At 36.7% G+C, this 24543-nt stretch overlaps 1 protein-coding gene across 1 annotated transcript in view; it reads left to right on the forward strand.

The window, feature by feature from the left end:
* Phyhd1 (Phytanoyl-CoA dioxygenase domain containing 1) overlaps positions 1-24543 on the forward strand; it is a 140927-nt gene that overhangs the window by 37404 nt on the left and 78980 nt on the right. Inside the window, exon 2 of the mRNA XM_018538554.1 lies at positions 2563-2658. Within this exon, the coding sequence (XP_018394056.1) occupies positions 2656-2658 (3 nt within the window). The 5' untranslated portion in view covers positions 2563-2655. The remainder of the gene's footprint in view (positions 1-2562; positions 2659-24543) is intronic.

The following is a 24543-nucleotide window of genomic DNA, read 5'->3' on the forward strand; positions in this document are numbered from 1 at the left end:
GAGAGAGAGAGAGAGAGAGAGAGAGAGAGAGAGAGAGAGCTGTTCAAAAGGACATCGGAATGGGGCGGTGGATCGTATTCACCAACAAGTAGAAATGGTACCTGTATGCACCGCCACATTGACAAAAACGCCTATGTGGCACATGGATGGCTCTCGCACACTCTATCTATCCACATACAGAAAATACTTTCAGCTATTGTACGTCCACATATACTACTGTACTTGGGTCCCTACCTCGGTTTAGCGACCGTTTATGTCATGGTGAACGCAATGTGTACATGTTTTACGTCTACCCGTTACACGTTTCTGCAGAGCAGTTCACCTAACAATCTCATTTTAATTTTAAACGTGTATAATCTTGCGAGGGACGTGGAAAATTATTATAATAGGTTATACGCTGCTGCTAAATTACGTAATATGCTTATGATTATGTGAATTGATCATATTTAATATAATATAATACGCATTATGTGTGTATATTTTTTCCAATATGGGAGTAATGGAATTAAAATATTATTATATATATCTTACAATTATAATAGAATACCATCGTCAAGATATGACAAGATTCTGAGCATATTACAATTTTGATTGTTTAATTAGTTTGTTAGTAATAAATAATTCTTTTAACAACATAATAAAATTATAAATATACATGATTATATTTTTCAGATATTGAAAAATAAAACAGGTATGTTCGCGAAAGTTACTATTAAAATTCAAAATATTATTCCAATCCGACGGTAGTGCAGATGAACTTGTAAAATTGTCACGTAGTCCAACAACGTCCTCTGTTTTACGGAGGTAAAGGTCGTTTCAATCACCGATAGTTTATGTCGTACGTTGTACGGGCGCGGTGAAGGGGACTCGTAATAGGAGCGTGCTACCGATGAAATTAAAATGTAATTCCGCGCTCCCCGCGTTGCACCCTCGTAATCTCCGCGAGTATCCCCGGGTGTCGCGACGGCGAATGCGTACATCACGCGGGGCTTCTATGCTAGAGAGGGGGAGGTGTTCGTGGGGTGAGATGCGAGCGAGTGGGTGGCTTGTGGGATGGCTTGCGGATTCGTGAGTGGTCGGGAGGGTTGGCGCCGCGACGCGACACGTCGCGCCGCACGCTCGAGGAGGGTGGCTACCGGAGTTACGAGCGCGTCGGTCTCGGATTATTTGCATATTTTAATCTAACGGTAAAAAGTCGCGCGCACAACGCTAGTTTTCCCATTAGTCTACAGGGGTGAGACTTTAAACGTAAACGCGCAATATTGTACATAACGCGCGGTGAATGTAAAAGAGCAAATGTAGCAGGATTTTATAATTTCAAGGGAATCGCTGAATCGTGTTATACTGAACTTTATCAACTAATCGAGTGCCAACAAGATCATAAAGGTTATATACTAATTTAAAAAATTTATATATGTATATAAAAAATGTATAACTATTATATATATATAATAAAAGGATAAAATTGCAAGACAAAAAATGATTGCGAATGTTTTACAAAAAATTCACTATGTCGCTATTACGTAAAAACGTCAACTTTTTAAACTTTATTTTGATTTAAAAAATAAAAATTGTTTAAAATTTTAGTACATACTTTTCATACATCACTTTATTAATAATAATAAAGTGAAATATTATAAAGAAATCATAATATTTCACAGGTTTGCTAAATAAAATGTTAACTATTTTCATCTGTTCGCGTATTTCGATAATTGCACACATTTCATTAAAATTCTGTATAACTTTCGGCAATATGATTAAATGTCACCGATTTCAGTTGAAACTGAACAATGATGGCGACCTCTTTCCGCTGTAGCTTTTGATTTTTATGCTAACTCGATTTGTATGAAATGGGAAATTGTGCGACGTGGTATCAAGGTATTTTCAGAAATTTTTTCCAGGTCGTTTCAATTTTCATCCAAATCGACCGATTACACCTATAGCCACGCATATGAAAGTAATTACATTTTTGGGACGCCATCTGGAAAGACTGATCGCGAAGGGCACGGGAATTGGTATTATATATACTGCTGTATTTCGAGAGAGAGAGAGAGAGAGAGAGAGAGAGAGAGAGAGAGAGAGAGAGAGAGAGAGAAAAAATTGGAAACCTCACATCTTCATCTCATACTTTTTCATGACTTTACTTAAACGCTAATAAATGGTTATTTATTGCATTCAAAAATTGTGTAATTGCATTATGTTTTTAAATAATTTGTAATATGTAGGATATCTGATGTTTAAGAAACAAAAAGTATAATTTCTTAATTAATTTTTTACTGAGAATATATTTTGTAATTATTGAAGATCCACTCACGCGTTTGATATTTCTAAAAAATTATTATTCTAGTTTTCAAAATAACGCGTGTATCTCAAATTATCAAAAGCTCTGAATAATCATATGATTACACGTTTTCTAGCTGAAAATCGTGATGTGAATATGTATAAAATCATAAAATTATACGTATTACATAGTAATCTATGTCATACGAATTGACTATAACGACTCTCGTGTGGATGATGAAGTGGAAGGGTGCTTGAATGAATCGGTTTATGTTGTGACAGGAATGAAAATATGGTTCGATGAGCAGACCACCACCACAAATATTGAGAAAAAAGAGAGAGCCACAGTGAGGGATCAACAATAGAGTAGCGAATATGGTGAGTGTGAATGATGTATTAATAAAACTAATTTCTATCCTACAATTTTAATTATAGTGTAGGAAACGTTAAATGTAGGTATGTGATTTTAAAACCAGTTTAATGTCACTGCCAACGAATAAATTATAACAAATTATTCGTATTAAAAAATTTTGCAAAAATTATTATCAATACTATTTTTAATATCTATTCAATTATTTTGCACATCTATATATTTAAATAAACATTAATCAATTATTTTATAGAAAGAAAAGAATTGTTTTAACCATTTAATTTATATATACAATTGTAACTTGTTTAAAATAAATACCGAATAAGTTATGATGCAAACATAAAAACAAATAAATTATAATGAGTTCTTTATTATTATGGATATTTACTTGCTCTCAATATTTACATATTCGTTTAAATATTATACCGAATTAACAACAATGTGTGACTGTTAATCGAATCATAAAAATTTTATATTAATTATAAATTATAAAATACATATATTTTAAAGAATAAATATATACGGCATTGTATAAATCAATGTTTTTAATTATTACAAGCTATTTGAAAATTGCTAGAGTAACTTTCTAATCGAGATTTTGAATATTTACTGAAGAATATATAAACAGTTAGAAGTAATATTATAATGACAAACTTTTTATTTTATTTGTAATTGAGTTTTACACAAAAACTAGAATTCTAATAATCTTTATAAAAATTTCCAACAACGAACGAGTTATTATATATTGTTTAGACTTACATAATTACACGACGATAAGCATATCGAAAGTGTAAATTTAATTTACATTTTTTAACTTGTAATAAAAATCGTGAGTGTGTAATATCAACGACAATAAGTTGATCTATCATATCTTCCATATCTTGGCACATACAACATTCTGCTGGGAAAGCCATCCAATCTAAATCCATTTTCCGGCATGGTCGACAAATTTCCGGCTATCGAGCACCCTTAATTGACGGAATATATCACTAGATCGAGACTCCACTATCATAGTGCCACGAGACATAATTTACGGAAATAACGCGGGTTATCCACCCATCCATAAGGTGCACCACTGCTGCGACAACTGTTCTTTCGGGTTTTAGATAGGATCGGCAAATCTCGAGATTTATGTACGGCCATTTCTCCAAAATCTTTTTGAAATTTTTATAGGTATATCTCACACGCAATAGATATTGTCGGTAATTTTATAGAGACCGATAAAAAAAGTAGAGGATTTGATTAAACAATTAGAGAGACGTCAGACATACTCATTCAATTAAATTATAATTTCCCCCCGTTTATATTTATTCTTAAATACTTTTTTGACATTAAACCCTCTTAAAAATTGTACAACATATACACGTATGTATATATATTATGAATTTAAAGTATAAGCATGGCAGAGATAAATTACCAAAAAAATTGAAGAAAATCGTACATGTACATTCGGGACACTGTTTAATCCGTATGACGTACCGCATACGAATGTGCGGTTAATTCTATGTGCGATTAAAATTATAATTTAATCTGAAGGAATCACACATACGCAACCTATTTGTGAGGGCGCGTATAGCGTGAACGCGGTGAGTTGGTAACCATAAAATTCCGACCGCTGACAGAAATTACAAAACGATGCAATGCTTTCGGTATAGTTTCTGCACTTCTACCTCCATACCGCGCGCTTAAATAATTCATACTCTCTCGTGTTGCCAGCATAATATTTCCCGACCTTTCCGCGCCGCAACGTGCACACACTTGTACGGGACGGCGGCGGCAGCGGGACGAAATGTGCCCCGAGCGTACATAAAAATGTACGAGAAAAATGTTGTCACTATCGCTCACAGAAAGTATCATTGTTTGCGCGTTAGTAGTTTTGCTTATCACGTCGTGGCATCTGTAATATATATTCGTATATATTGTGCGTGCGGAATCATTGTTACAGTTACATGATAAATACGATATTGAATTTATCAACGGATTATCCAGCTAAATATTTATCAGCGTACGTTTCTTAAACTTAAATCTGGGAGTCGCGCTCTATTAACTCGTACAACGCGCGTAATTGCGAACTGTTCGTTCTTCGAGAGTTCGTAAGCAGCGATTCTCTATAGTAATGAGAAGAGAGCCACGCCACGCTCGAATCCTCCGCGAAGCTTACCGCGCGCTCGCGCGACTATCCTAAATGCAAATTCTTTATGAAAATCCGACGTGCCGCGCGCGAACGCCGGTAAAAAGCAACGATATTGCGAAGTCGCTTTACGTATAACACAGACTCGCGAGCGCGCAGCTATACGCTTCCTAAAGTGTTAGCAAGAAGGAGTGTTTCCTTTCTTCGTGTAGGCAAGATTCCCGGGACAGGGTACGCTCAGCATACAAGCGCGTATTAATTAAGTTGGCTTCTAATTAATGCAGAACCCACTTCGACCGCGAAGGATCGCTTAGGATGGAACTTCCCTTTAAGCTGTAATTACATTTACGGTACACGTGTTGGTGTATATCCGTCGGCACCTCGTGCCGCACAATATGAAGCCACGCTGCTCCTTCCCCTCCTCCTCCTCCTCCTCCTCTCGCCTCTCACATCTTATCGCTCGCACCCTTGTCGCTGTCGTCGTCGTTACTGTCGCGCCCTTCTCGACGCGACGCGACGTTTGTGCGGGTGGATATTTGTTTCGTGTAGCCCGAGCTCCGTTTCAGTTGGGAGGATACGCGCGCGCGTACGTATAAGAATATTCATCGTGTGTGCCCTGAAAATGGCATCCAGGGCATTTTCCGCGAGATGACGGCTCTACGCGCGGTCGTCGCCACCAAGAAGATATTCGCCGACGAGCGCGCGCACGTGCTCACCGGCGCGTTAAATAGATCATGCGAAAGGCATTCCGATTCGGTGGCGCGATAACGTCAACCTCGTCGTGCACGTACCAACGATCACGTCACTCACCATTTCTCCCTGTTAATGTCGTCGCTGGCGGATGATCGTCGGCGAGAGTACACTGGCGCCGCAGTATTTTCCGCTTTATGATTTGCATTTGTAATTTACAACTCGTGCAACGTTTCACTATTCGCGAATACTTGAGAATATTGACCTTCGGCGCGACTGACGAGACGTTTTCTTATACTTTTGTTATTTAAGTGATGTACTAACGAAGTCGACGTTATCGTGAACTGTTAATCCAGCTAATATTGTCCGTGACCGTAATGTTTATAGCGGAAGATTGTAACGCTCTGCGCGTATAAAAGAAATTAGCGAAATTGGATTATTAACTGCGTAAACGTGCGCGTTTAATTAGAGAAATGCAATTACATATGCTCCACTGACGTTTACTTCAACGCCAAACGTAGATTAGTGATTGTAGAAATAATTAATAAAATAATGAAGTAATAATAAAGTTTTAAATCTTTATTTTATGTACCAGATTACATTACTGAAAATGTCAAGTTGTATCTTTATGAAGTTTATTTAAATAATTTTATTGAAAATTTATTTTGCTGAAATGTATTGTTGAACTGTTACTTCATTATTACGTTAGTGTTAAGGAAAAATATTTTAAATAATCTCGATAGAAACGTGCGTAAAGTTTTTTCATTAGTTATTATGTAAGAGTATAGGTACAATGTGAAAGATATGGTGAAACAATGTTTGAAAAATGATATCAGCGTAAAAATATCTTTTGCATCAAATTACGCAAAGATATTATTCAAATTCTCAATATGGTAACATTTACGAGAGCCCGTCTCTTGAATAAATATCTGTTTTTTCTCGCGCTTCGAGTCTTTTTTTGGATGAAAAGACATTTCTGCTAGTTATACCATAGACACGTAATAGTATCGCGCCCGGAGGGACCTCGCAAAGGGCATCATAATTGTCAGTGATAAAAATTCTTCTCTTTGTGCTTTTTTTTTTTTAACGATCTACCTACACAATGAAACACAATCTCTGGCGGTGCGTACGTGCTAGGCAAGAAAAAGAGGGATACGAACCAGAGAGATAGAGAGAAAGAGGAAGAGAGGATAAGGGAAAGAGTGGAAAGAGGAAGAAATCGTGGGTTATTTACAGTTTCTCTCGTACACTCACCGCGGGTAAATACCACTTCTTTCCAACCTTCCTATCTGCGACGCCATGCTCGTTTCCACATAAAAACTCGATCTCCCTTTGCAGTATCACACTATCGGTTCTCGTCGCTAGTTTCAAACTGGATTTTCGCGCCTCTATCGCATCTCTCTTTCTCTCTCTCTCTCTCTCTCTCTCTCGCTTTCTCTTTCCCTTTCCCCGGAATTCTTCCTTCGTTCGAGCATCATCGACTTTCCACTATATAAAGCGCTTTGGAAACTCATTCCCGTTGATCTTGTTCCGTCGGGTCCCCATGCAAAATTGCTATACGTGGTTCCGCATATGTACGTGACTACCATAACAGAGTGACAATCACAGATGAACACAGTTATCGCGGTCATATAGTTAACGTTTTACAACATACTACGGCGAAACTACTATTTGGTTGTAAAGTCGATCAACTTGAGAAAGTTTCTTTCATCTTGCGATTCCGGTTAGATCCACAAGAAAATCACGTGTTAAATTTGAGCGAGATAAAAACGTGTTAATAATTATCTTCACCACCACCCCCCCTCCCTCCAATTTCGATCGATTTTTCGATTCTGGCATGTTATCCTCGAAACTCATTCTGTTCAAGCATTATGCACTTCTCTTGTAAAGCTCTTTCCAAGCTCGTTTCAGTTGATCTTGTTGCGTCAGATACGTGACCGTGCATACCATAGTTGGACGATAATCCGTCGAAAAAAAAGCTATATGCATAATCTCGCACGGCGAAAAGATGGCGTTTGGTAGTAGGAAAATGCAGGAAACGTATGTGATAAATCACGTATCGAAGGAGGTACATAAGGAAGGTCAGATTTTATCTGTACGATAATCGAGGAGAGGCTTGTGCTGTTCAAGAGCAAACGCCTGCGAGAAGAACCGTTCGACATTGATTTCACGTCTCACACGCTTCTTTCACGACCCAGTTTTGCAAACTAGTGCACGTACGTATTTTACGACTGCGATATTACAACGATAATTGTTAAATCCCGCACGTACAGTTTTCTGCAACGGTGTAACGGACGAGAGAACGCCCCGAGGAAAATGCTTTGCCACTTTTATGTAATTACAGCGTTACAACGAACCAGATCAGAATCGTGGTCCGCGAAATTAGGTGCATACAAAAGGCAAAAAGGCTTTTTTACCTTCTGAATACGTGTGCTCGAAAATGGTCGCTGTGGTACGCCATACCGCTACAGGAAATTGCTATTCGCCTATATCTGATGTTCTAGGAAAAAAACTCGTAACCATACGACTGTACGAGATGTCGTATGAAAACGGGAATTCGAAGAAACATGCAAAATACAGTATTCCCATTGGTCAGGAATTCAAATTACAATATTGCAAAAATTTTATGATGCTAGTCTAATAAACGAATTTTTTTCAATTTTACATGCATCATAGAATTATTATAAAAAGGTACGTATACAATTAAACGATAGTTACATAATATAGAATCAAGTCTGAAAATTAGTTTTTTTTATATTACAAAAAAACTTTTTCAGCAAAAGGAAAATTAGGAGTAAATTTTTATTGTGACACATTATACCAAATTATGTATAATTAAAATACGTATAAAATACATCTTTAAATATCCATGTCCATTTTGATTTAATTAAAGTAAATTTTACAACATTTAGTCCAAAAAAAATGCGATAATATCACATTTATATAATTAAAAGTCCAACTTTTTATGAAATAAATACGCATTTGAATGTCTATTATTTCGTAAAACATTTTAATTTTGAAAAAATTTCATTAAATAATTGTTAGAAGAAAATGTATCAAATTACGTAACTAATGCACATTCATTATCGTTCGCAAAGAAAAATCATATTTTCGTCTCGCCTTTTACGATGTGATCTGATTAACGGTACCTACCGAGTAATTGTGTCGGTAATTAGCACCCTAAAGTGAGCACTTTCATTTATCAAATCTTGCTGTCAGCGATAGATCGTTAATAATAGAAAAATGTAATAAATCACGTATAAAAATTTCATGAACCAAATTGTTATTTTTATCGTTTATGTACACAGCGATCATTTTTGAGCACACGTATTCAGAACGTAAAAAGCCTCTTTGCCTTTCGAACGCACTTAATTTTATTATCTCTAATTGCTGATTATTTGAAGTATGCCTGTTAATAACTGCCTAACTTTCTTTCCCTTATAGTTTTAATATAGGTCAAAAATAATTAAAAAGTTTACTGAAAAAGCTTTTAAATATATACTTACTTAATGTCGAAAAATAGTTTATTGTTCGCTCCAATTGAAATCATTTTCGATCAGTTTTAGATTTTATTTTAACAATGTTAATTTAGAGTTTAGTGTGTACGGAAAATTGTAAGATAATTTTTTTAATTTAAAAATAAATTTTATAGTGTAAGAAACTTTATTTTGTGCATTCAAAATTATCAGTATTTCACAACATAATTTTTATTGAGTTATTTTAAGAGATTATAAATAACCATATTAATGAGAATAAAATTGCGTTTGAAATGCTAGGGCGCATTAAGTGTTCTTTGTATCCACGGTGATTTATCGTTGAAAGATGTCGATACCAAGGACGAGTTTCTTTTCGCCTCAGAGGATAGGAAGGAAAAGTTTAGTATTCGTACGAGACGCTTATGTACGTCTCCGCTTCTGTGTGACGGAATTTAATTCTCCAAAGTGCTGAGGCCGTCGTGATCGATTGCGTGAGCTCGCGCTACTTTTAAACTGCTTCTACTTTTGATAGTCTCCCGAATAAAAACAATCGTTTGATACACTTGATACATATGTAGGATATTCGCACATATTGAAACAATCAGAAATAGGTTGTAACAGTTGTTTCAATAATCTAATTAAATCAGTACATATTCACACACATATGTTTTTTTTTACGAATGATACGTAATATATACTAAACATTATTTGTAATAATATTGAGGATGGCCTAATAATGGTCGAAACGTCTATTAATGAATAAAGAGTATCAAGAATTTGTACGCAATAAAAACTAGCGTTGATTTATATGCTTCTTTGTTACTTAATTTGATTTATTCGTAAAGCCCTGTTTGAATTAATGTAATAAATAGTTAAAGAAAAATAGAAGTAAAAGGTAATTTAAACTAAAAAGAATAAATAATTGTATAAGTATTAAAAATTTTATTACGTTGAAAGTAGTACAATAATTATATGTGTGTACATGTATATGTGTATACATATGTATGTATATAATATATATATATGTATGTACAAGTGCATGTATCCTTCATTATGTATGAAGGTTGTCGTTATTTAATCCTTCTCGAGAGGAGCTAATATTAGTTTATAACGAGTGTGTAGTCACGTATAAAGGTTCTGATTGCATTAAAATGTTAATTAATGAATAACGATGTAGATGTGATTTCTCATTTTATCTGACACATTAATGAAATTTTAATAATTTTACATTATATGAAGATCAGATATCTGATTATTCCTGATCAATATCGGACATCAAATTGTAACACCATAGATATGAGATATTATAAGAAAATAATTATATCAGTGAGAATCTTTTACGTAAATCATTTTTATATTATACGTGTACTTTTTGTTACACTAAATTTTTTATTTGACATTCTTTAAAGGTCAACGGAAATGTTAGTTTTGGCAATCTACAATATTTTTAAATTATCTCGTAGAATTAACATCATCAATATAATGCAATTGTGCAGCAATTGCATATTAAGATAGATAACATGAATTTTGGCAATCATATCGCGGAACGATATATATATATATATATATATGCACAAGGATATGTGAGGTAGCAAACCGAATTATTGGAATCGACAAGGGACCTTTGTCGATTGGATTTTGCTAGCCATATCGTCATATTTGCTTTTTATTTACGCCTCCGCTTTATAATCGTTGCGGTATGATATTCCCTGATATTTTTGTGTGCTTTTTAAATGGAAATTTCTCTTGAAAACTTTGCACTAAAGAAGCGCTATACACACACAGTCGCATTAATTTTAACTTTCTAATTTCTGCGTCGGCTTTAATTTATATCATTAATTATCATTATTCGTTTAAAAAGCTTTGCCTCTCACTCTGTTCTTCTTTCCTCCCCCTCCTCCGTCTCTCTCTCTCTTTCTCTTAAAACAAGTTGGCTACAATAAACATAATCGAACATAAACTACGAATAAAATTGTGCTTCATTAACGCGGTAAATTCTGAAGGATATTATGCGCTAATTGTATACAATCCTCTTTCTATTCCCATTCTGCCTTAATTGGCCTATTTTTCAGCGGTAGAGTCGAGCATCTTTGAGAGTCTCGACAAGAATTTCTGCGGAAAAGAGAGAAAATGCTAAGAGGACGCAATGGGTGAATTTTGCATATACTTGTAGTTTAGAGTGGTTAACGATTTTCAAGAGTCAACGATGCGAACCGTCGCGGTACGAGGGACGAGATGAATCTACGTAATTGCTGGATCAGAATCATGCGGTCGATCCTCACGTAAATTAATATGCTTCGTATGACCGACGATTTGGTGACGTGTTCACGAGCACGACGGGTCGACGTAGAGTGTATTTAGTAGTTCGCATAATTAAACTCCTAGGCAGATTCGTATTTAATTTCAGGTATTAATTGTGGCTATAACATATGTCACGTATAGTTTACGCTACAATGTATGTCAGTCTGAAAATTACAGTTTAAAGTGAATTCTGAACTTTCGGCAAACTATGATATAATATTCATTTCAAATTAGACGATAACTTTGACTTTGAATACAAACTAATCAGGAATACATCAAATTTTCATTTACTATAGTAATTATTGAATATATATCCACAATAATTTTATAATTTTTTAACAATATTATATATAACTGTATTATATTTTATAGAGTATTTTAATACCTATTTCACAAAAACAACTTTTCATAAATTTTTTTTATAAGTGTGTAGTATTAAATTTAAATATATATTTATTTAAATTTTATACACTTAATGTCAAATTTGTTGATAAGTAAGCTTCCTGCCATTTGATGTTGTTAACAAGAAAGATATTCGTGCGTAATCCAGCAGTTTATCGCGTACTTTAACTTATTGACTCTCTGTTTGAAAGGACTTATAGCATCACAGTTTCAGCAAATACATATTTGTTCTTGTCTAGAGATGATGGGTAGGATTCAGAGATATCTCTCCCAATTGCCTTTCCTTTTGAGCGCTTATTCGCTAACTCGGCAGCTCACGCTTTTAGCTCGGATGACCTGTACACAAATCCCGAAAATCGAATTTCGTGGGTTCTTCCATGTCGGGTATCTCCGTCTGGTAGATACTACGGAGCGAATTTGCGAAAATCAGATTTCGCGGGTCAAGTGCGATTCGACAGCGTCGCTCGTTCGTCCTCTCCGTGCATGTGTTAGTCACGATAAATTCGCCACAATTATCTCATTGCCGACTTTGATAAATCGACCTTTTCCTGCATCTTATCGAACTTGCTAAGTTAGTGTCGAGTTAAAAATGTCAAAAGTAAGCAATAAACAATGTTTCTTGTTCGTGTAGAATGAAAATTCGAAATTCTATTAATTTTCTTTCGTTGCCAGAATTATATGCAAAACTTTAACGTTATTTTTCGATGAAATATTTGTGTAAATAATATTTTAAGACCAAAGAAATTAACGTTTAGAGTGCTTGAATATTTATTAAATAATAAGGATAGATTTGAGAAGAGAGGAAAACTTACATGTTCGGAGAAACATTTTTTTCTGATACCTGAAGCGTCAAATTTTTGTAAATATTGTTTCTTGAACAATGAACTAGAAGATGTTAATTTTTTTGCGGAAGAAAATTTACCGACGATTTGCACGTTTCGCTTATAAAGTTTTCGGAAGTAGCACGGAAATAAGGATGTTCAGTATAATATATACGATCGTACGAGTCTTTTGCTTTTTATAAACGCAAGTTACAATTTAACGACTCGTATGAATCCGTTGCTTGATAGGGGGTGCGCACTACATATAAAATATCCGTGGACAAAAAGTATTCGCGTCAGCCGGTCGTACATAAGCGCTCACACAATGACCTGCAAGAGTGCAGTCGTTATTTTAGCGTGTCACACGTATTTTATGAGACCGCGTCGTACACACGCGGCCTGTGCAACAAATAATATCTGCGAAGAGAAATATGATAACACGAGGGAACTGCATCTTTTTAACCCTTCTCACTCCGCATTGCGCGAAGATTTAGAAAAGATATGACTCTCCCTTTTCCAAAGGGACACGCAATTTCTCTTAAAGCTGTGATTACAGGAGATACGGCTCTATGGCATGAAATCAAAAACGTCCTAGTTTACATTGCTAATTTGGAACAAATGAAAATATTTTCTTACGAAAAGCCTGATTCCTATAACGAAATTCATATAATATTCGAAATGTGAAGTTCTTGCGAGCGCTGCGTCGAGAAAGGAATAATCGACTTGTAACAAAGTAAAGATTGATTACGTTTCAAATTAACAACTTTTAATTTGAGAACTCGCGGAACATTCGGTTATTAAGTGTATGATACGTGAGAAGAAATTTTGCGGAATCCTTCACCTTCTCTCAATTAACTACATTCCGGACTTTAGCGGCTCTTCGTACTTTACGAAAACTTTCTCGGGTAAAAGTGTGAACATATACGAATATATAAATTACACAAACAAGAAGTCACGAAACTTCGCTCTTATCACAGCCTTTGATCCGCCACGCACACCAAGTCTCGAACGAAGGTAAAAAGTGGGCCAACGATCTATGTTAAAGTGTTGGGTTCAGCCGTCGTACAGTCTACTGGCTGTGGATTTTGAGGAATAAATTTTCGTGACGCTTCTTAAAAAGTATTGTGTGGACGAAGTTTTTACTTGGCGGAGTTATTTCTGAATAATAGCTTTATAAAGTCAGTCGCATTACGTCCAATTTCCAAGGAATAATTTTAAGTTCTTGATCCATATTTCCGTTATGCATTTTTAAAGCGGATAAAGTACAATACTTTGCATTGAACGTCGTTGATGTTCGTATCATAAACATCGTTAAGTACATATTACGTAAAATTTGTATAATACTCGCGTACTTATAGTTCAGAAATGTAAGATTTAAGAGCACTTCTGAAATACTGTCCTCGATGTGTATCGAAACATTCGGAACTTTCGATTCTTGTCATCTATCATGTTTCCACTGTTACCAATACCTATACGTCAAACTGTGACTTTGTTAAAGTACGAAGTTGCACGAAGTCTCTGCGTCTTTACGTACGTGTAAATACATCTTTTATCCTAACATCGAATAAAACTTACGTAGGGAGTTTTTAAAAATAAACAACGATAAAAGTAAATTATACGAACACGTAGATTAAAATATCAACTCCTGATATTATAACAGTGAACATTAGAAATTCGTGTAAATATTTATACAGGTTAAATTCACCGTTTCAAATAGTTGGTAACTTGCTTCGATTCGACCATGTTAAATTTACTCATTTATCATTTACATATTTGTTTGTACATATCTTCCAACTGTAATATAATAATAATGTAAATACGTGTAATTCAGGCTTTTATTGTTTCATTTTATTGTAAAATATGGGCAATATGATGACAGGAATTTTCCAAATCTGATACAACTTTTATTCCAATTTGCGACAAAAATTCGGGAAAAGTTCGTATTCAAAGATCAGAGGAAAAAAAGAAGCAAACTATGGCGGCGTTTGGATTTCAACTATTCTGCTCCGGTGACTGAAAACCGATACAGGAATTCCATTTGAAAATGTCAATTTTGAGATACCCATATTGTTGTAACCAGTAAAGGAAAATGTAATTTTATTTTACTTCTTTCACATAATCCGTGTACTCCTCCAGGCGAAACATCACGATAATTTGTGTAATTAAATATTAATTTATTTTTATTCAACAAATTTTAATTTATAACTCATAAATAGGTCAAGAAGACAAGAAATTAAAGATGCATATTTTTATTTTCTTCTTTATTTGTTTTAATTAAATAACTAAATAATCAATTATCAGTTACAATGATAATTTTGCCATTTAAAATCTATTAGACGCAACTTCTCTTTTCCTTTATTTTCGGAATAATTAGTTGGTAATCATACGTTCTCATTAAATATGATACTAGATAATTTATAATCAAGCGAATTTATAATAACTAATCTAAATTACGTTTATATTCAATTAGAATGTGTAATAAATTTAAAACGGGGGCTTTTCTAATTAAAAATTAATTTAATTATTCAGTCTAAAAGTCGAAAAACAAGTCGAGTCTTCCTGTAACGTACTATGACGTAGTTTAATTTAACTTTTTGGTTATACAGGTTGTAGTTTCCTGTACCGATGCCACTCTATATATTGACTAAAACTTTCTGTCGTGGTTGTACGTTTCGCTAGCGTTAAAAGTCACTATATAATACGTATTAAGATGTGGTCGTTTCTGGCTGAAATTACGTCGGGGATTTGTGCCCTTTGGAGGAAGTTCGATGAAGCGCGAAGTTACATCCGCAGCTAGTTTTGCAGGGTAGATCGAGAGAGTATGATAACAAACCTTTGCCCAACAGTCAAGGAAATGTGCACGAGAGACTTTTAAGCGAGGAATTTAACCATTTTGCGGTGAACTAACCAAATTTGTGTAACTGAAACGAAGTAGATATAGCAACTGCTCGTAGACGATTGTATTTAACATTCTATAACTTCACTTTTATACGATATTACTTAAATATACTTTTTTATCATACTTTGAATACACTATGTTGAAATGACATATTTCTTGCAAAATTATCATTAGACATTGATAATTCAAGTAGTATCTTTGTCAGTTTTATAATTCATGTAGAAATTGTATCATTTCTTCTTCTTTCTGAAATCTTCGTCTTGGCAGAGTGGCAATTAATTTATTATGACAAAAGTGATAACTAAAGTGAACACTATGCTAAAGAAACACAGTTAATTTTCAAGTAATGTAACATATTCTACTATATTAGTAGTAAAAGAGTAAAAATTACATAAACTCATACATATGGATGCATTACATACTAATATATTTTTGTACGAAGACTTGTCTTCATACGTTTAATTCATGTTTATTAATAATATTGCACACGCACATAAATTATCGATAAAAGAAAAAATCCAATCGCTGCGAGCATTCGGTATAACATTTTAAATTCAATTGTGCATTTTTTAATATTTGATTTAAAAAAACATGTTTAAAATCATTTTATCACTTTGTATAATAAAAAAAATGGTTGAATTGTCTCTCGCCCTCTACACAAATAAATGTTCGAACGAAATAGTCTTCCTTTTCTTTGCGGAACATAATCACTCGTTGTAATGGCTTCCTCACGTTAAAAATTACCTCTTGCCACGCGCGTTTAGTGGCAACTTTCATCAAATGAAATTGTGCTTGACAACTTTCGTTGGGGTTGGAAGCCCGTTGAGGCGTGAAGTCGCACCCCTGCTACTTTGCCTGGCAGATCGAAAGATTGTGATAGTCCTTAACAAGAAACTTTGTGGAATCAGTTATTAAACGTTAACGCGTCGCAATTAATCATAAGACGCGTCTTCTCGTAACGACGAGCATTACATAATTGTCATAATTGGATTGAAAGAAAATTATTTTGAAAAATTCAAATTGTATAAACTGTAAAAAGGATAGCTTAAGATTGTTTAAGGAAATATACAAGTTGCTCCATTTTGTCGAATTATTTTTCAGTCGATAAAAATTTTCCGAAAAATACTTTTCATATTGTTGACTGAGGAGTAGAGAAAGAACCGAGGCTAAATCGGATAAAGAGAGATGCAGGATATTTTGTATATTTAATTGAATATCGTATACGATAAAATGCGATTGCAATCGTAAAATGTGTTCGTAGATAGATAGCTGACAACGGTTTTACAAATCTCAAGATGAAAGTATGAAACTGTTCGTCTGTGACATTATGCCAAGATACAAAGTTATTACGCAGCGCGTATATAAAACGATCGGAATTATTGCCGTCGTAAATCGTAGTCCTCGAAATTCGATGGTGCGAGAAAACGCTTCCGCGAGCGTTTCGCTATTCGGAGATGGACGAGATGACAACAAAGACGAAGACGTTCTCTCCACGAAACGATCGATGAGAGAGGCGTATCTCGCGGAGAACAGGTTCTTCGAACCGCGAGAATTGAATTAAGCTTTTGACCGAGCGGCTTGTACAACCTCATAACAGTCACAAATTTCGCCAAACTATCGCCTTCTGCGAAGTTGTGGCCCAGGTTAGTTAGATGTGGGATTGTATTAGAAGTTGTATAACATATCTGGAGTGTTTGGAAGGTATAAAACGAGTTTATTCTTCGTTGCATTTACGAACACTAGGGATATATTTTTATATAATATGTGCCATATATTATATTAAAGTATTAATTTTATATATTTTAGTAAAAAGTAAAATTAATAAAAAATATAAAGTATGAAAAAAGTATCTTTTTTAAAGTATCTTTGTATAAAAGATGATTTGTTAATTATCTCGTACATTTGATTAATATCTAATTAACAATATTTCGGTTTGTGCGTATTTCGATTTATTTTCATTTTTGCTGAAAAACACGATATGTTGATTTTTATTATATCAGATATCGAAGATATTTTTGAACAAGTCACCATTTCGACGCGAGAAAGTGGAGAATTCACATGACTATAAAAACATATATCCCTTTATACCTTCCGCACATATAATAAATTTCTCTTTGAATTTATATAGTTTCGCGCAGCGAGTTACGTTAAAGTTACGAATATGCCCAGTGTTACGAGCTGTCTCATATTTTTGTGTTTTTTGTATTGATACGTTTTGCATTACTTTATCGTTTTGAACATTTAAAAAATATATAATATATCCTTTTTCATTTTCTTCTAAATGTTGCTTAAATTTATCTCTATATGTGTTAAAAAATAGTCTGGTCGCGCGAATCAAGATTACCAAGCGGGAGCACGTACGTAACTCGTACTCGCACGTAATGTTACAAATTAGCTTGAAGTTCCAGCTTCCATAAATCCTACCGCCGGAGTCCTACGCGCTAGTCGCAAGTTACAGCGCATTAAGAGTCGTTACGTAATGCGGATCGAGATATAGCTCGTGCGCCGTAAGACGACCGAAATTACGTTTGGGACTTGGTGCATGGTGAAAGCTCGGTGAGACATAAAGTTACACCCCGCCCGAGCGCTCGCAATCGTCGGGATAGAAGGCTTTGATCCCGAATAAAGTGCCGGCGGGAGAAATAGAGGAAGTTGCAGATAGAGAAAGGGTATGCGCTTTCTTTCTCTAGGGTGAAAGTCGATACGAGTCGCCGACGGCGGGCGTCGGAAAGTCGACCGGATTCCTCCCTGCGTTTGACTGTCGCCGCCGTTATATTTGCTAAGGTATTCGGGACGACGGGAATGATCGTGCGATTTCATAGTTGTAAATCCTTGGAAACTGCGCAAAGTTACACGTTAAATCAATAGCGTGGAACGAAATGTGGGCGACCGTCTTTCGACGCTTTGAAATCCAAGATTCCGTGTTTCGAACTTTAATGACCGATTACGCGCACGATTCTTGCGGTGCTCCTGACGCAATATTGCGCGTCATACAGGCAAAATGCGTCGAAGTAAGCGTTTCACTCCGTTGGCAATGGAAGAGAAGTTAATTTACAGTCACGACAAAAGTTGATTTCGTTTGATTCGTTCATTTTTCAATTTTGCTGCAGAGTCTCTCTTCCTCTTTTTCTATCAAACGCGCAAAAGAAATAACAGATAAACAGAGAGAAGCAACTTCTTGTCTGACATTCTGGTTAAAACGTTGTCCAATTTAAACTTCACCTTTAACAGAATTAACTATCACGTTATGGAATACACCGAGTCATATGTGTATAAGGAATATCCGCGCTTGCTTACAATATTACAAGATAACTGAAAGATAAAAAGGCAAACTCGCGTCAACGAGCGTTTAATTCTACCGTGTAATGGAATCTTTGATTCAAGGTTGGTCGACGAGAGTGTCGGGAATGTTTAACCGCAGCAACCGAGACCGTGGCTAATGAAAGCGACGTTTGATCATCGACCACGAAGTAATCGACTTACCATGACTGACTCTGCCTTCCCCTCCGTGTCGGATCCTCCTTCCGCGACATTCCTGTATCGGTCTCTCCTGCCTTCTCCGCTTCTGTTCCCATGTTAATTAACGAAACACTCGCGACAGAGGCGTGACCACTTTCCGAAATCAACGTACTCCAATTTATATACTTTGACGATCCCCCGATGTATGCGAATCGACAGAGGCCTTTCCGCTCCGACGTGTGCTCTTCCGCAAATAAAATTTCGTACACCTCGTGATCGAATCGGAAGAGGTACGACGATTTTTCGAGCCGCGTTGGCTTATTTTTAATTTCTACATTTAGCATCTCCCGCGTGAATCTGATACCTCGGTAAGATCGCGAAACGAGGGAAAGGAAATGAAACCGTGTTTTAAAATTGCCGGAGGTAAAATACGTAGACTATTTTTTTCCGCGCGAAGAATCGCATACTACACGTGAGTTTTCTGGCTTACCGCGAAAATAAAATTGTTGAAACACAAAGATCCGTCGTCTTCTTTTTCGAAATGTTCTTTATCGAGTCATCTTATATAATTGATCGTAAATTACCTCAACAAAAATGCTCGAAAAATAACTCAGGTATATCCGTGTATATTTGCCACGACTCTCCTCTCGTATTTCCGCCGCGACACGAACTCGCGCACCGAATTCTGCTCGCGAATCCCGAGTGGCTGCGAGTGGCCGAGAGAGATCGTGTGAGATCGAGTCGCCACTTCATCCCCGTCGAAGCACGGGGGTCGAAGTCCCGCGTCAGACTGCAGGGTGTCACCCTCGTTCGTACCCTCGAACCTCCGCGATTTCCACCCTACTGCCGTCATTCCGCGAGTTGTACGCATGCCCACAGGAAATCCACCCTCGCCGTATCTCGGCGTTGCTTCGTATATACGTATATACATATACATATGTACGTGCCACCACTCGAAAATCGTAGAAGCGTGCACGGACGGGTGGGGTTGGGTGGGTAGATGTGCGTGCGCCGCGTGTCTACACGTGAGAGCGCAGTGGCGACACGGGCGTGCATAGACACGCGTTCACGCGCTTGTGCGTACGCGCGCGCGTGTGTGTGTGTGTGTGTGTGTGTGTGTGTGTGTGTGTGTTGGTAAGGATACGGGTGCTTCGGAGGTAAACACGCGTGCGATAAATCGCTCTCGAGGATGCGCACGACGAGGACGACGGAAGTAAAAATTGAGTGGACCAAGGAGAGGTATGGGTTTATCGCGTATTCGGTTACACCTCGCGGTCTCTCGTTACTCGAACATTTTCGCCGACGACGAAACCAATGTAACATTGATGATGTTTGACTGCGCCGGATGCGGAGTTGCAATTTTTACGTATACTTCGACAGATGCCCGCTAAATGACGACTAGACGGATTGTTGCGCGCCATCGCGCGTATAACTCGTTATTTACGAGCGGCCCCTCGCCCAATCATAAATCTGCTTACCATCTTTGACGAGGTAACTACTCGTTGAAGGTGTCTCGCGTGGAAACTTCACGCCTCGTATCTGGAACACAGACTTTAATTTATTGAGTAAAGTTAGTACTAAGTTCGTGCGCTAAACGCTAAGCTTATTTACTTAATGATTAAGTTGAGTTGACTTGAGACGTTACTCCTGACAACTGACGTGATGGCAACCTTTGCATATTTTCCACCTCGCATTCAATTACTTAGATATCAAGATTGAATTTTTTAGACCAATTTTTATATTCGCTTTTCTTAAATAATAATGCCGTGCAGATGTAGTAGGGAATCTTGTAATTGCCAGCGCAAAAATAGAGCAGTTAAAATTCTTAATTACGATCAATATTTTAAAGGGGATTCTTTTTGTTTTTTTTTTTTAATATATACGTATATAATAAATGATATTAGAATCTCAAATAATAGAATTAATACTCTATATATTTTGTTTTAATTTCTTCTTGTAGCTACAGCTCCAGCTACCGAGATAAAATAATTTTGCTCTAAAAGTTACATTATTATTAATTATAACTTAATTTCTACTAAAACAAAATTTGTCGAAAAAAATTTACGTAGGCGACACTAAACTACCTACGTATATCCGATTTCAGTTTTCCGCCCGTTTGATTTTCATTTCCATCATGATTTTAATAGAAATAACCAGCGATTCACAAGCGCAAAAAAAAAAAAAAATGAACAAGGAAGCGTAATTCCGCACTCGCGCAAGCCGGCACGCTTCAGCGTCGAAAACGAAATTAATAAAGCGCAGCTGGTGCAACAAATTTTGATAAATCCGTGGACGGCGACGCGATAATTTCGATGCTACGCAGTTTCCGGTCGATTGGCTCGCGTAACGCGATCCACAAGTAATTTGATTGACGTACCGCGGTATTACCATTCAGTATATAACATTTGCGCCTGGTAATGCGATATTGATTTAGGAGCGCATCGGCGACACAAATATCACGATAGATAAGAACCGCGATGTATCCGGCGGCTTCCTTGACTTAAGTACAAACGGAAAGTAATCTCCGTTCTACTAGGAGCGCGGTGCTAAACGCGTAAGCAAGAGTCCGTTTTAGTAAATCTACGAAGCGCGCAAATCCCTTTTCTCTCCCATCCGCGCCCAAATTGCACGTCCGTAAACGAGGACTTTAATATAATTGTTCGCGATTCGAGTCGTCGCGGGTGTGATAAAAGTCCTTTTCCTAAGTAAAGGAATCAACAACGACGGTGCTTTATCCCTGCCCCGCGTTATCCCTCTCCTCTATATCCACCACGAGCGGCTCCTCGGAGGATCTCGTTTTCTAGCTTGTAATAGTTAGCTTGATGGTGAAACTTTCGCGGCACCCTGGTGGAGCGAGCGAGGTTTAAACTGCATTAACTGCGGACTTGATAATAAAACTTTTCGGAACGTTTGACGGATGAAGCCGAGCAAACGATCTGGCTTTCTGCATTTTCGATTCCCCGCTCGGTAATTAATTGAGGAGCGCGGGAGGGATCCCGTCGAACTTTGCGTGGGGTGTTTTATGTTTAATCTTTCCGCGGCTTTCGACGATATCGCAACGGCTCGCGACTGCACATGCGATATATATTGTTAAAAAATAAATGGCGCAAATGAAAATATTGCTCTCTATTCTCTGATCAGCCTTCGGGAGAAAAGTATAATTCATAAATTCATATAGATAATGAATTGTAATATGTGTAATAATGTAAACATTGATTTTATTTATGTAACACGGATTCTATATTAATAAATCTGTATATGTTGCGATATATCATTGCTATACGTAGCGTACGATGTTGAACACTGATTTAGAATTTAATAAATAGCTCTAGCATGAAACGTGAAAAAATTTATATATGACATGTTTTAAAAAAATTTTCAAAACTTTAAATTTTTTCGCATTCTATTTATTATCAAATATATATGTATATATATGATAAGAGCTTTTTTTATTAAAACATGGCACAACTTTGTTCTCAGTAATCTTCATAAAACAGAAAATAGTTTGCACTTTTTTGTCGCATATAAATACACACATATTGGTATTTCTACAATTTTGTTATAAGAAAATATGTCGACATACGTACGCAATATTCTTTTGCTGTACGACCGTTCTGGAAAAAGTCGACACCAATGCGTTCAAATTTGGGAAATAGACTGTCCGGATAGGAGTTAAGAATGTTTGCAACGATAAATATGTGCAGCAGTAGAGAGAAGTAGGTATACGACGAGCGTATCTCTCTCCCGTAAAACATCATATCGACGAACGAGAGGGATGAATTATTTTTAATACATCTCGTCGTATTTTTAAATAAAATGAACAGAATATCCATTTGATTTTTTTCTTGGAGAAACCATAACTACTTGAGAAGTAAAGATTTTCTTTTCGGCTCGGCATCAACACATATTCGCGCGTAATAAACACGAACGCGAAAAGAGGCAGGCCTCGCCATTTTTATTCTGTCTCTTGCTTTCTCGTTTTCTCTTCAAAACGTTCTCACGCAACTCTAACGCGGATAAAGGGTTTTTCCGGACGTATTCGATGCGTTGTTATATGCCGCCGTTTAATTGAAAAGCACACACAGTGCGTTATCTGCAATTCCGCTTTTTGCGAGGAAATGAAAATTAATGTCGCGGCACTTCCATTTTTTGGCCTCGGTATCGCGCAGGATCTAGCATGACCGAATGCAAATTACGTCGAGTTCGACGATACTTTGGCGTGAATAGTAAATTTTACATTCTATTGTGGTGGCAGGCATTAATCTCGTCTGGTCTAAACCAGGTAATGTATCGTTCCTCCCTTGATATAACGTATCGTAGCAGCCAATGCGGGCGCGCTATTTCTTTCCGATACTACGTGATCGCACGTAATGTCAATATGGTAATTAGAATCATAAAAGCTCGACGGAACGATTGCGGCCGAATTTATTTAATTTTTTATGCTAAACTGCTTTATCCATTTTTTCCCCCCTCTTTTTTTACCGTCCCCTCGGAGTTAAACCGTTTGAAATTTAAAGTGCTTGCGTTCAATGGCGGAAACCGAGGATGGAACACAATTGCATAAATTGCAAGTGCTTGTGCTGCAGCTCGCAATGCGACAAGCTGCACTCGCGTAACTACCTAATGCACAGTCGTCAACGCGAGCGGCGTTGGATAGCGGATTACGGAATTTAAATTTTACATCCGCGAGAGGCATTTTTGCTGAACGCGAGGCTCGAAGAAGGGGGTGAATAATTGTGCCCTACGTTTTAGAGCGTTCATAAGGATGCAGCTACGTGCATGTGCGGTACATAAATACTCCGAATTGAATTCGGGCACGTTTATCGGGCTCGTCGGACTTTTAAATCATTTCGAATAAGAATACTCAGATAAACGCGGACGTAGCAAAATTCGTCTTTCACACGTGTAAAATATTTCGACACGCGCTTCTCTCCATTAACGCGATATCGTAGCTCGAGTTCTAAGAATTTGAGAATACAGAATCGACTTCCTGCTTTTTCAGCATCCAATCATAAATTTTCCTGACGTGGATTAAAGAGTAACATAATATCGCGGTGTCTACTTAATCAATGATTTTCCAATAATACGAGATACACGTGCAGGTGCCGTCTGCACGTGCACCAGTATCCAGCAAAACGAGCCTATTATCCGTGCAATACATTAACGGTAACGATCCTTCGGACACAGTAAACGACGAAGCGGTCAGAATAAATTGATTGTCTACATTTCGTTTCACCGTCGCCGCTTATTACGGCGTAATTAACGAGGCCGATGTCGAATTAATATGGAAGTATATCCCCCCTTCTCGTCGGTCTTTCTAACGATCATAACGTAATCGATGCCACCCATGTATACATATGGCAAATATGTTTAGGAATATTACGGCGCGGTGACGAATCGACCGAATTACATTTATAATGATCGTTCCACGCACGCGTGTGATTATAATTGCCGACTGATTCAGGTATCGTCGCGTTTATGTTTGTGATCCGTCATTATCCGTGTTATCGGATTATTTTTAACCGTATACTCTCTAAATCGGATTTTGTCCAGTCGTTTCCTCTCTGCCCTCCACAAGATGATAAAACGCGAATAAAACGATAATATAGCATTAAATAATGCTTTCGAGATAAATCTTCATTAAGAGGTTTTCAGTTCTTTCAATATTTTTTTTAATCCATTTGAACGATTCGATCGTATGGTCACTTCGTTTT

Source organism: Cyphomyrmex costatus, unplaced genomic scaffold (genome assembly GCF_001594065.2).
Source record: "Cyphomyrmex costatus isolate MS0001 unplaced genomic scaffold, Ccosl1.0 scaffold193, whole genome shotgun sequence".
Taxonomy (NCBI): Eukaryota; Metazoa; Arthropoda; class Insecta; order Hymenoptera; family Formicidae; genus Cyphomyrmex; species Cyphomyrmex costatus.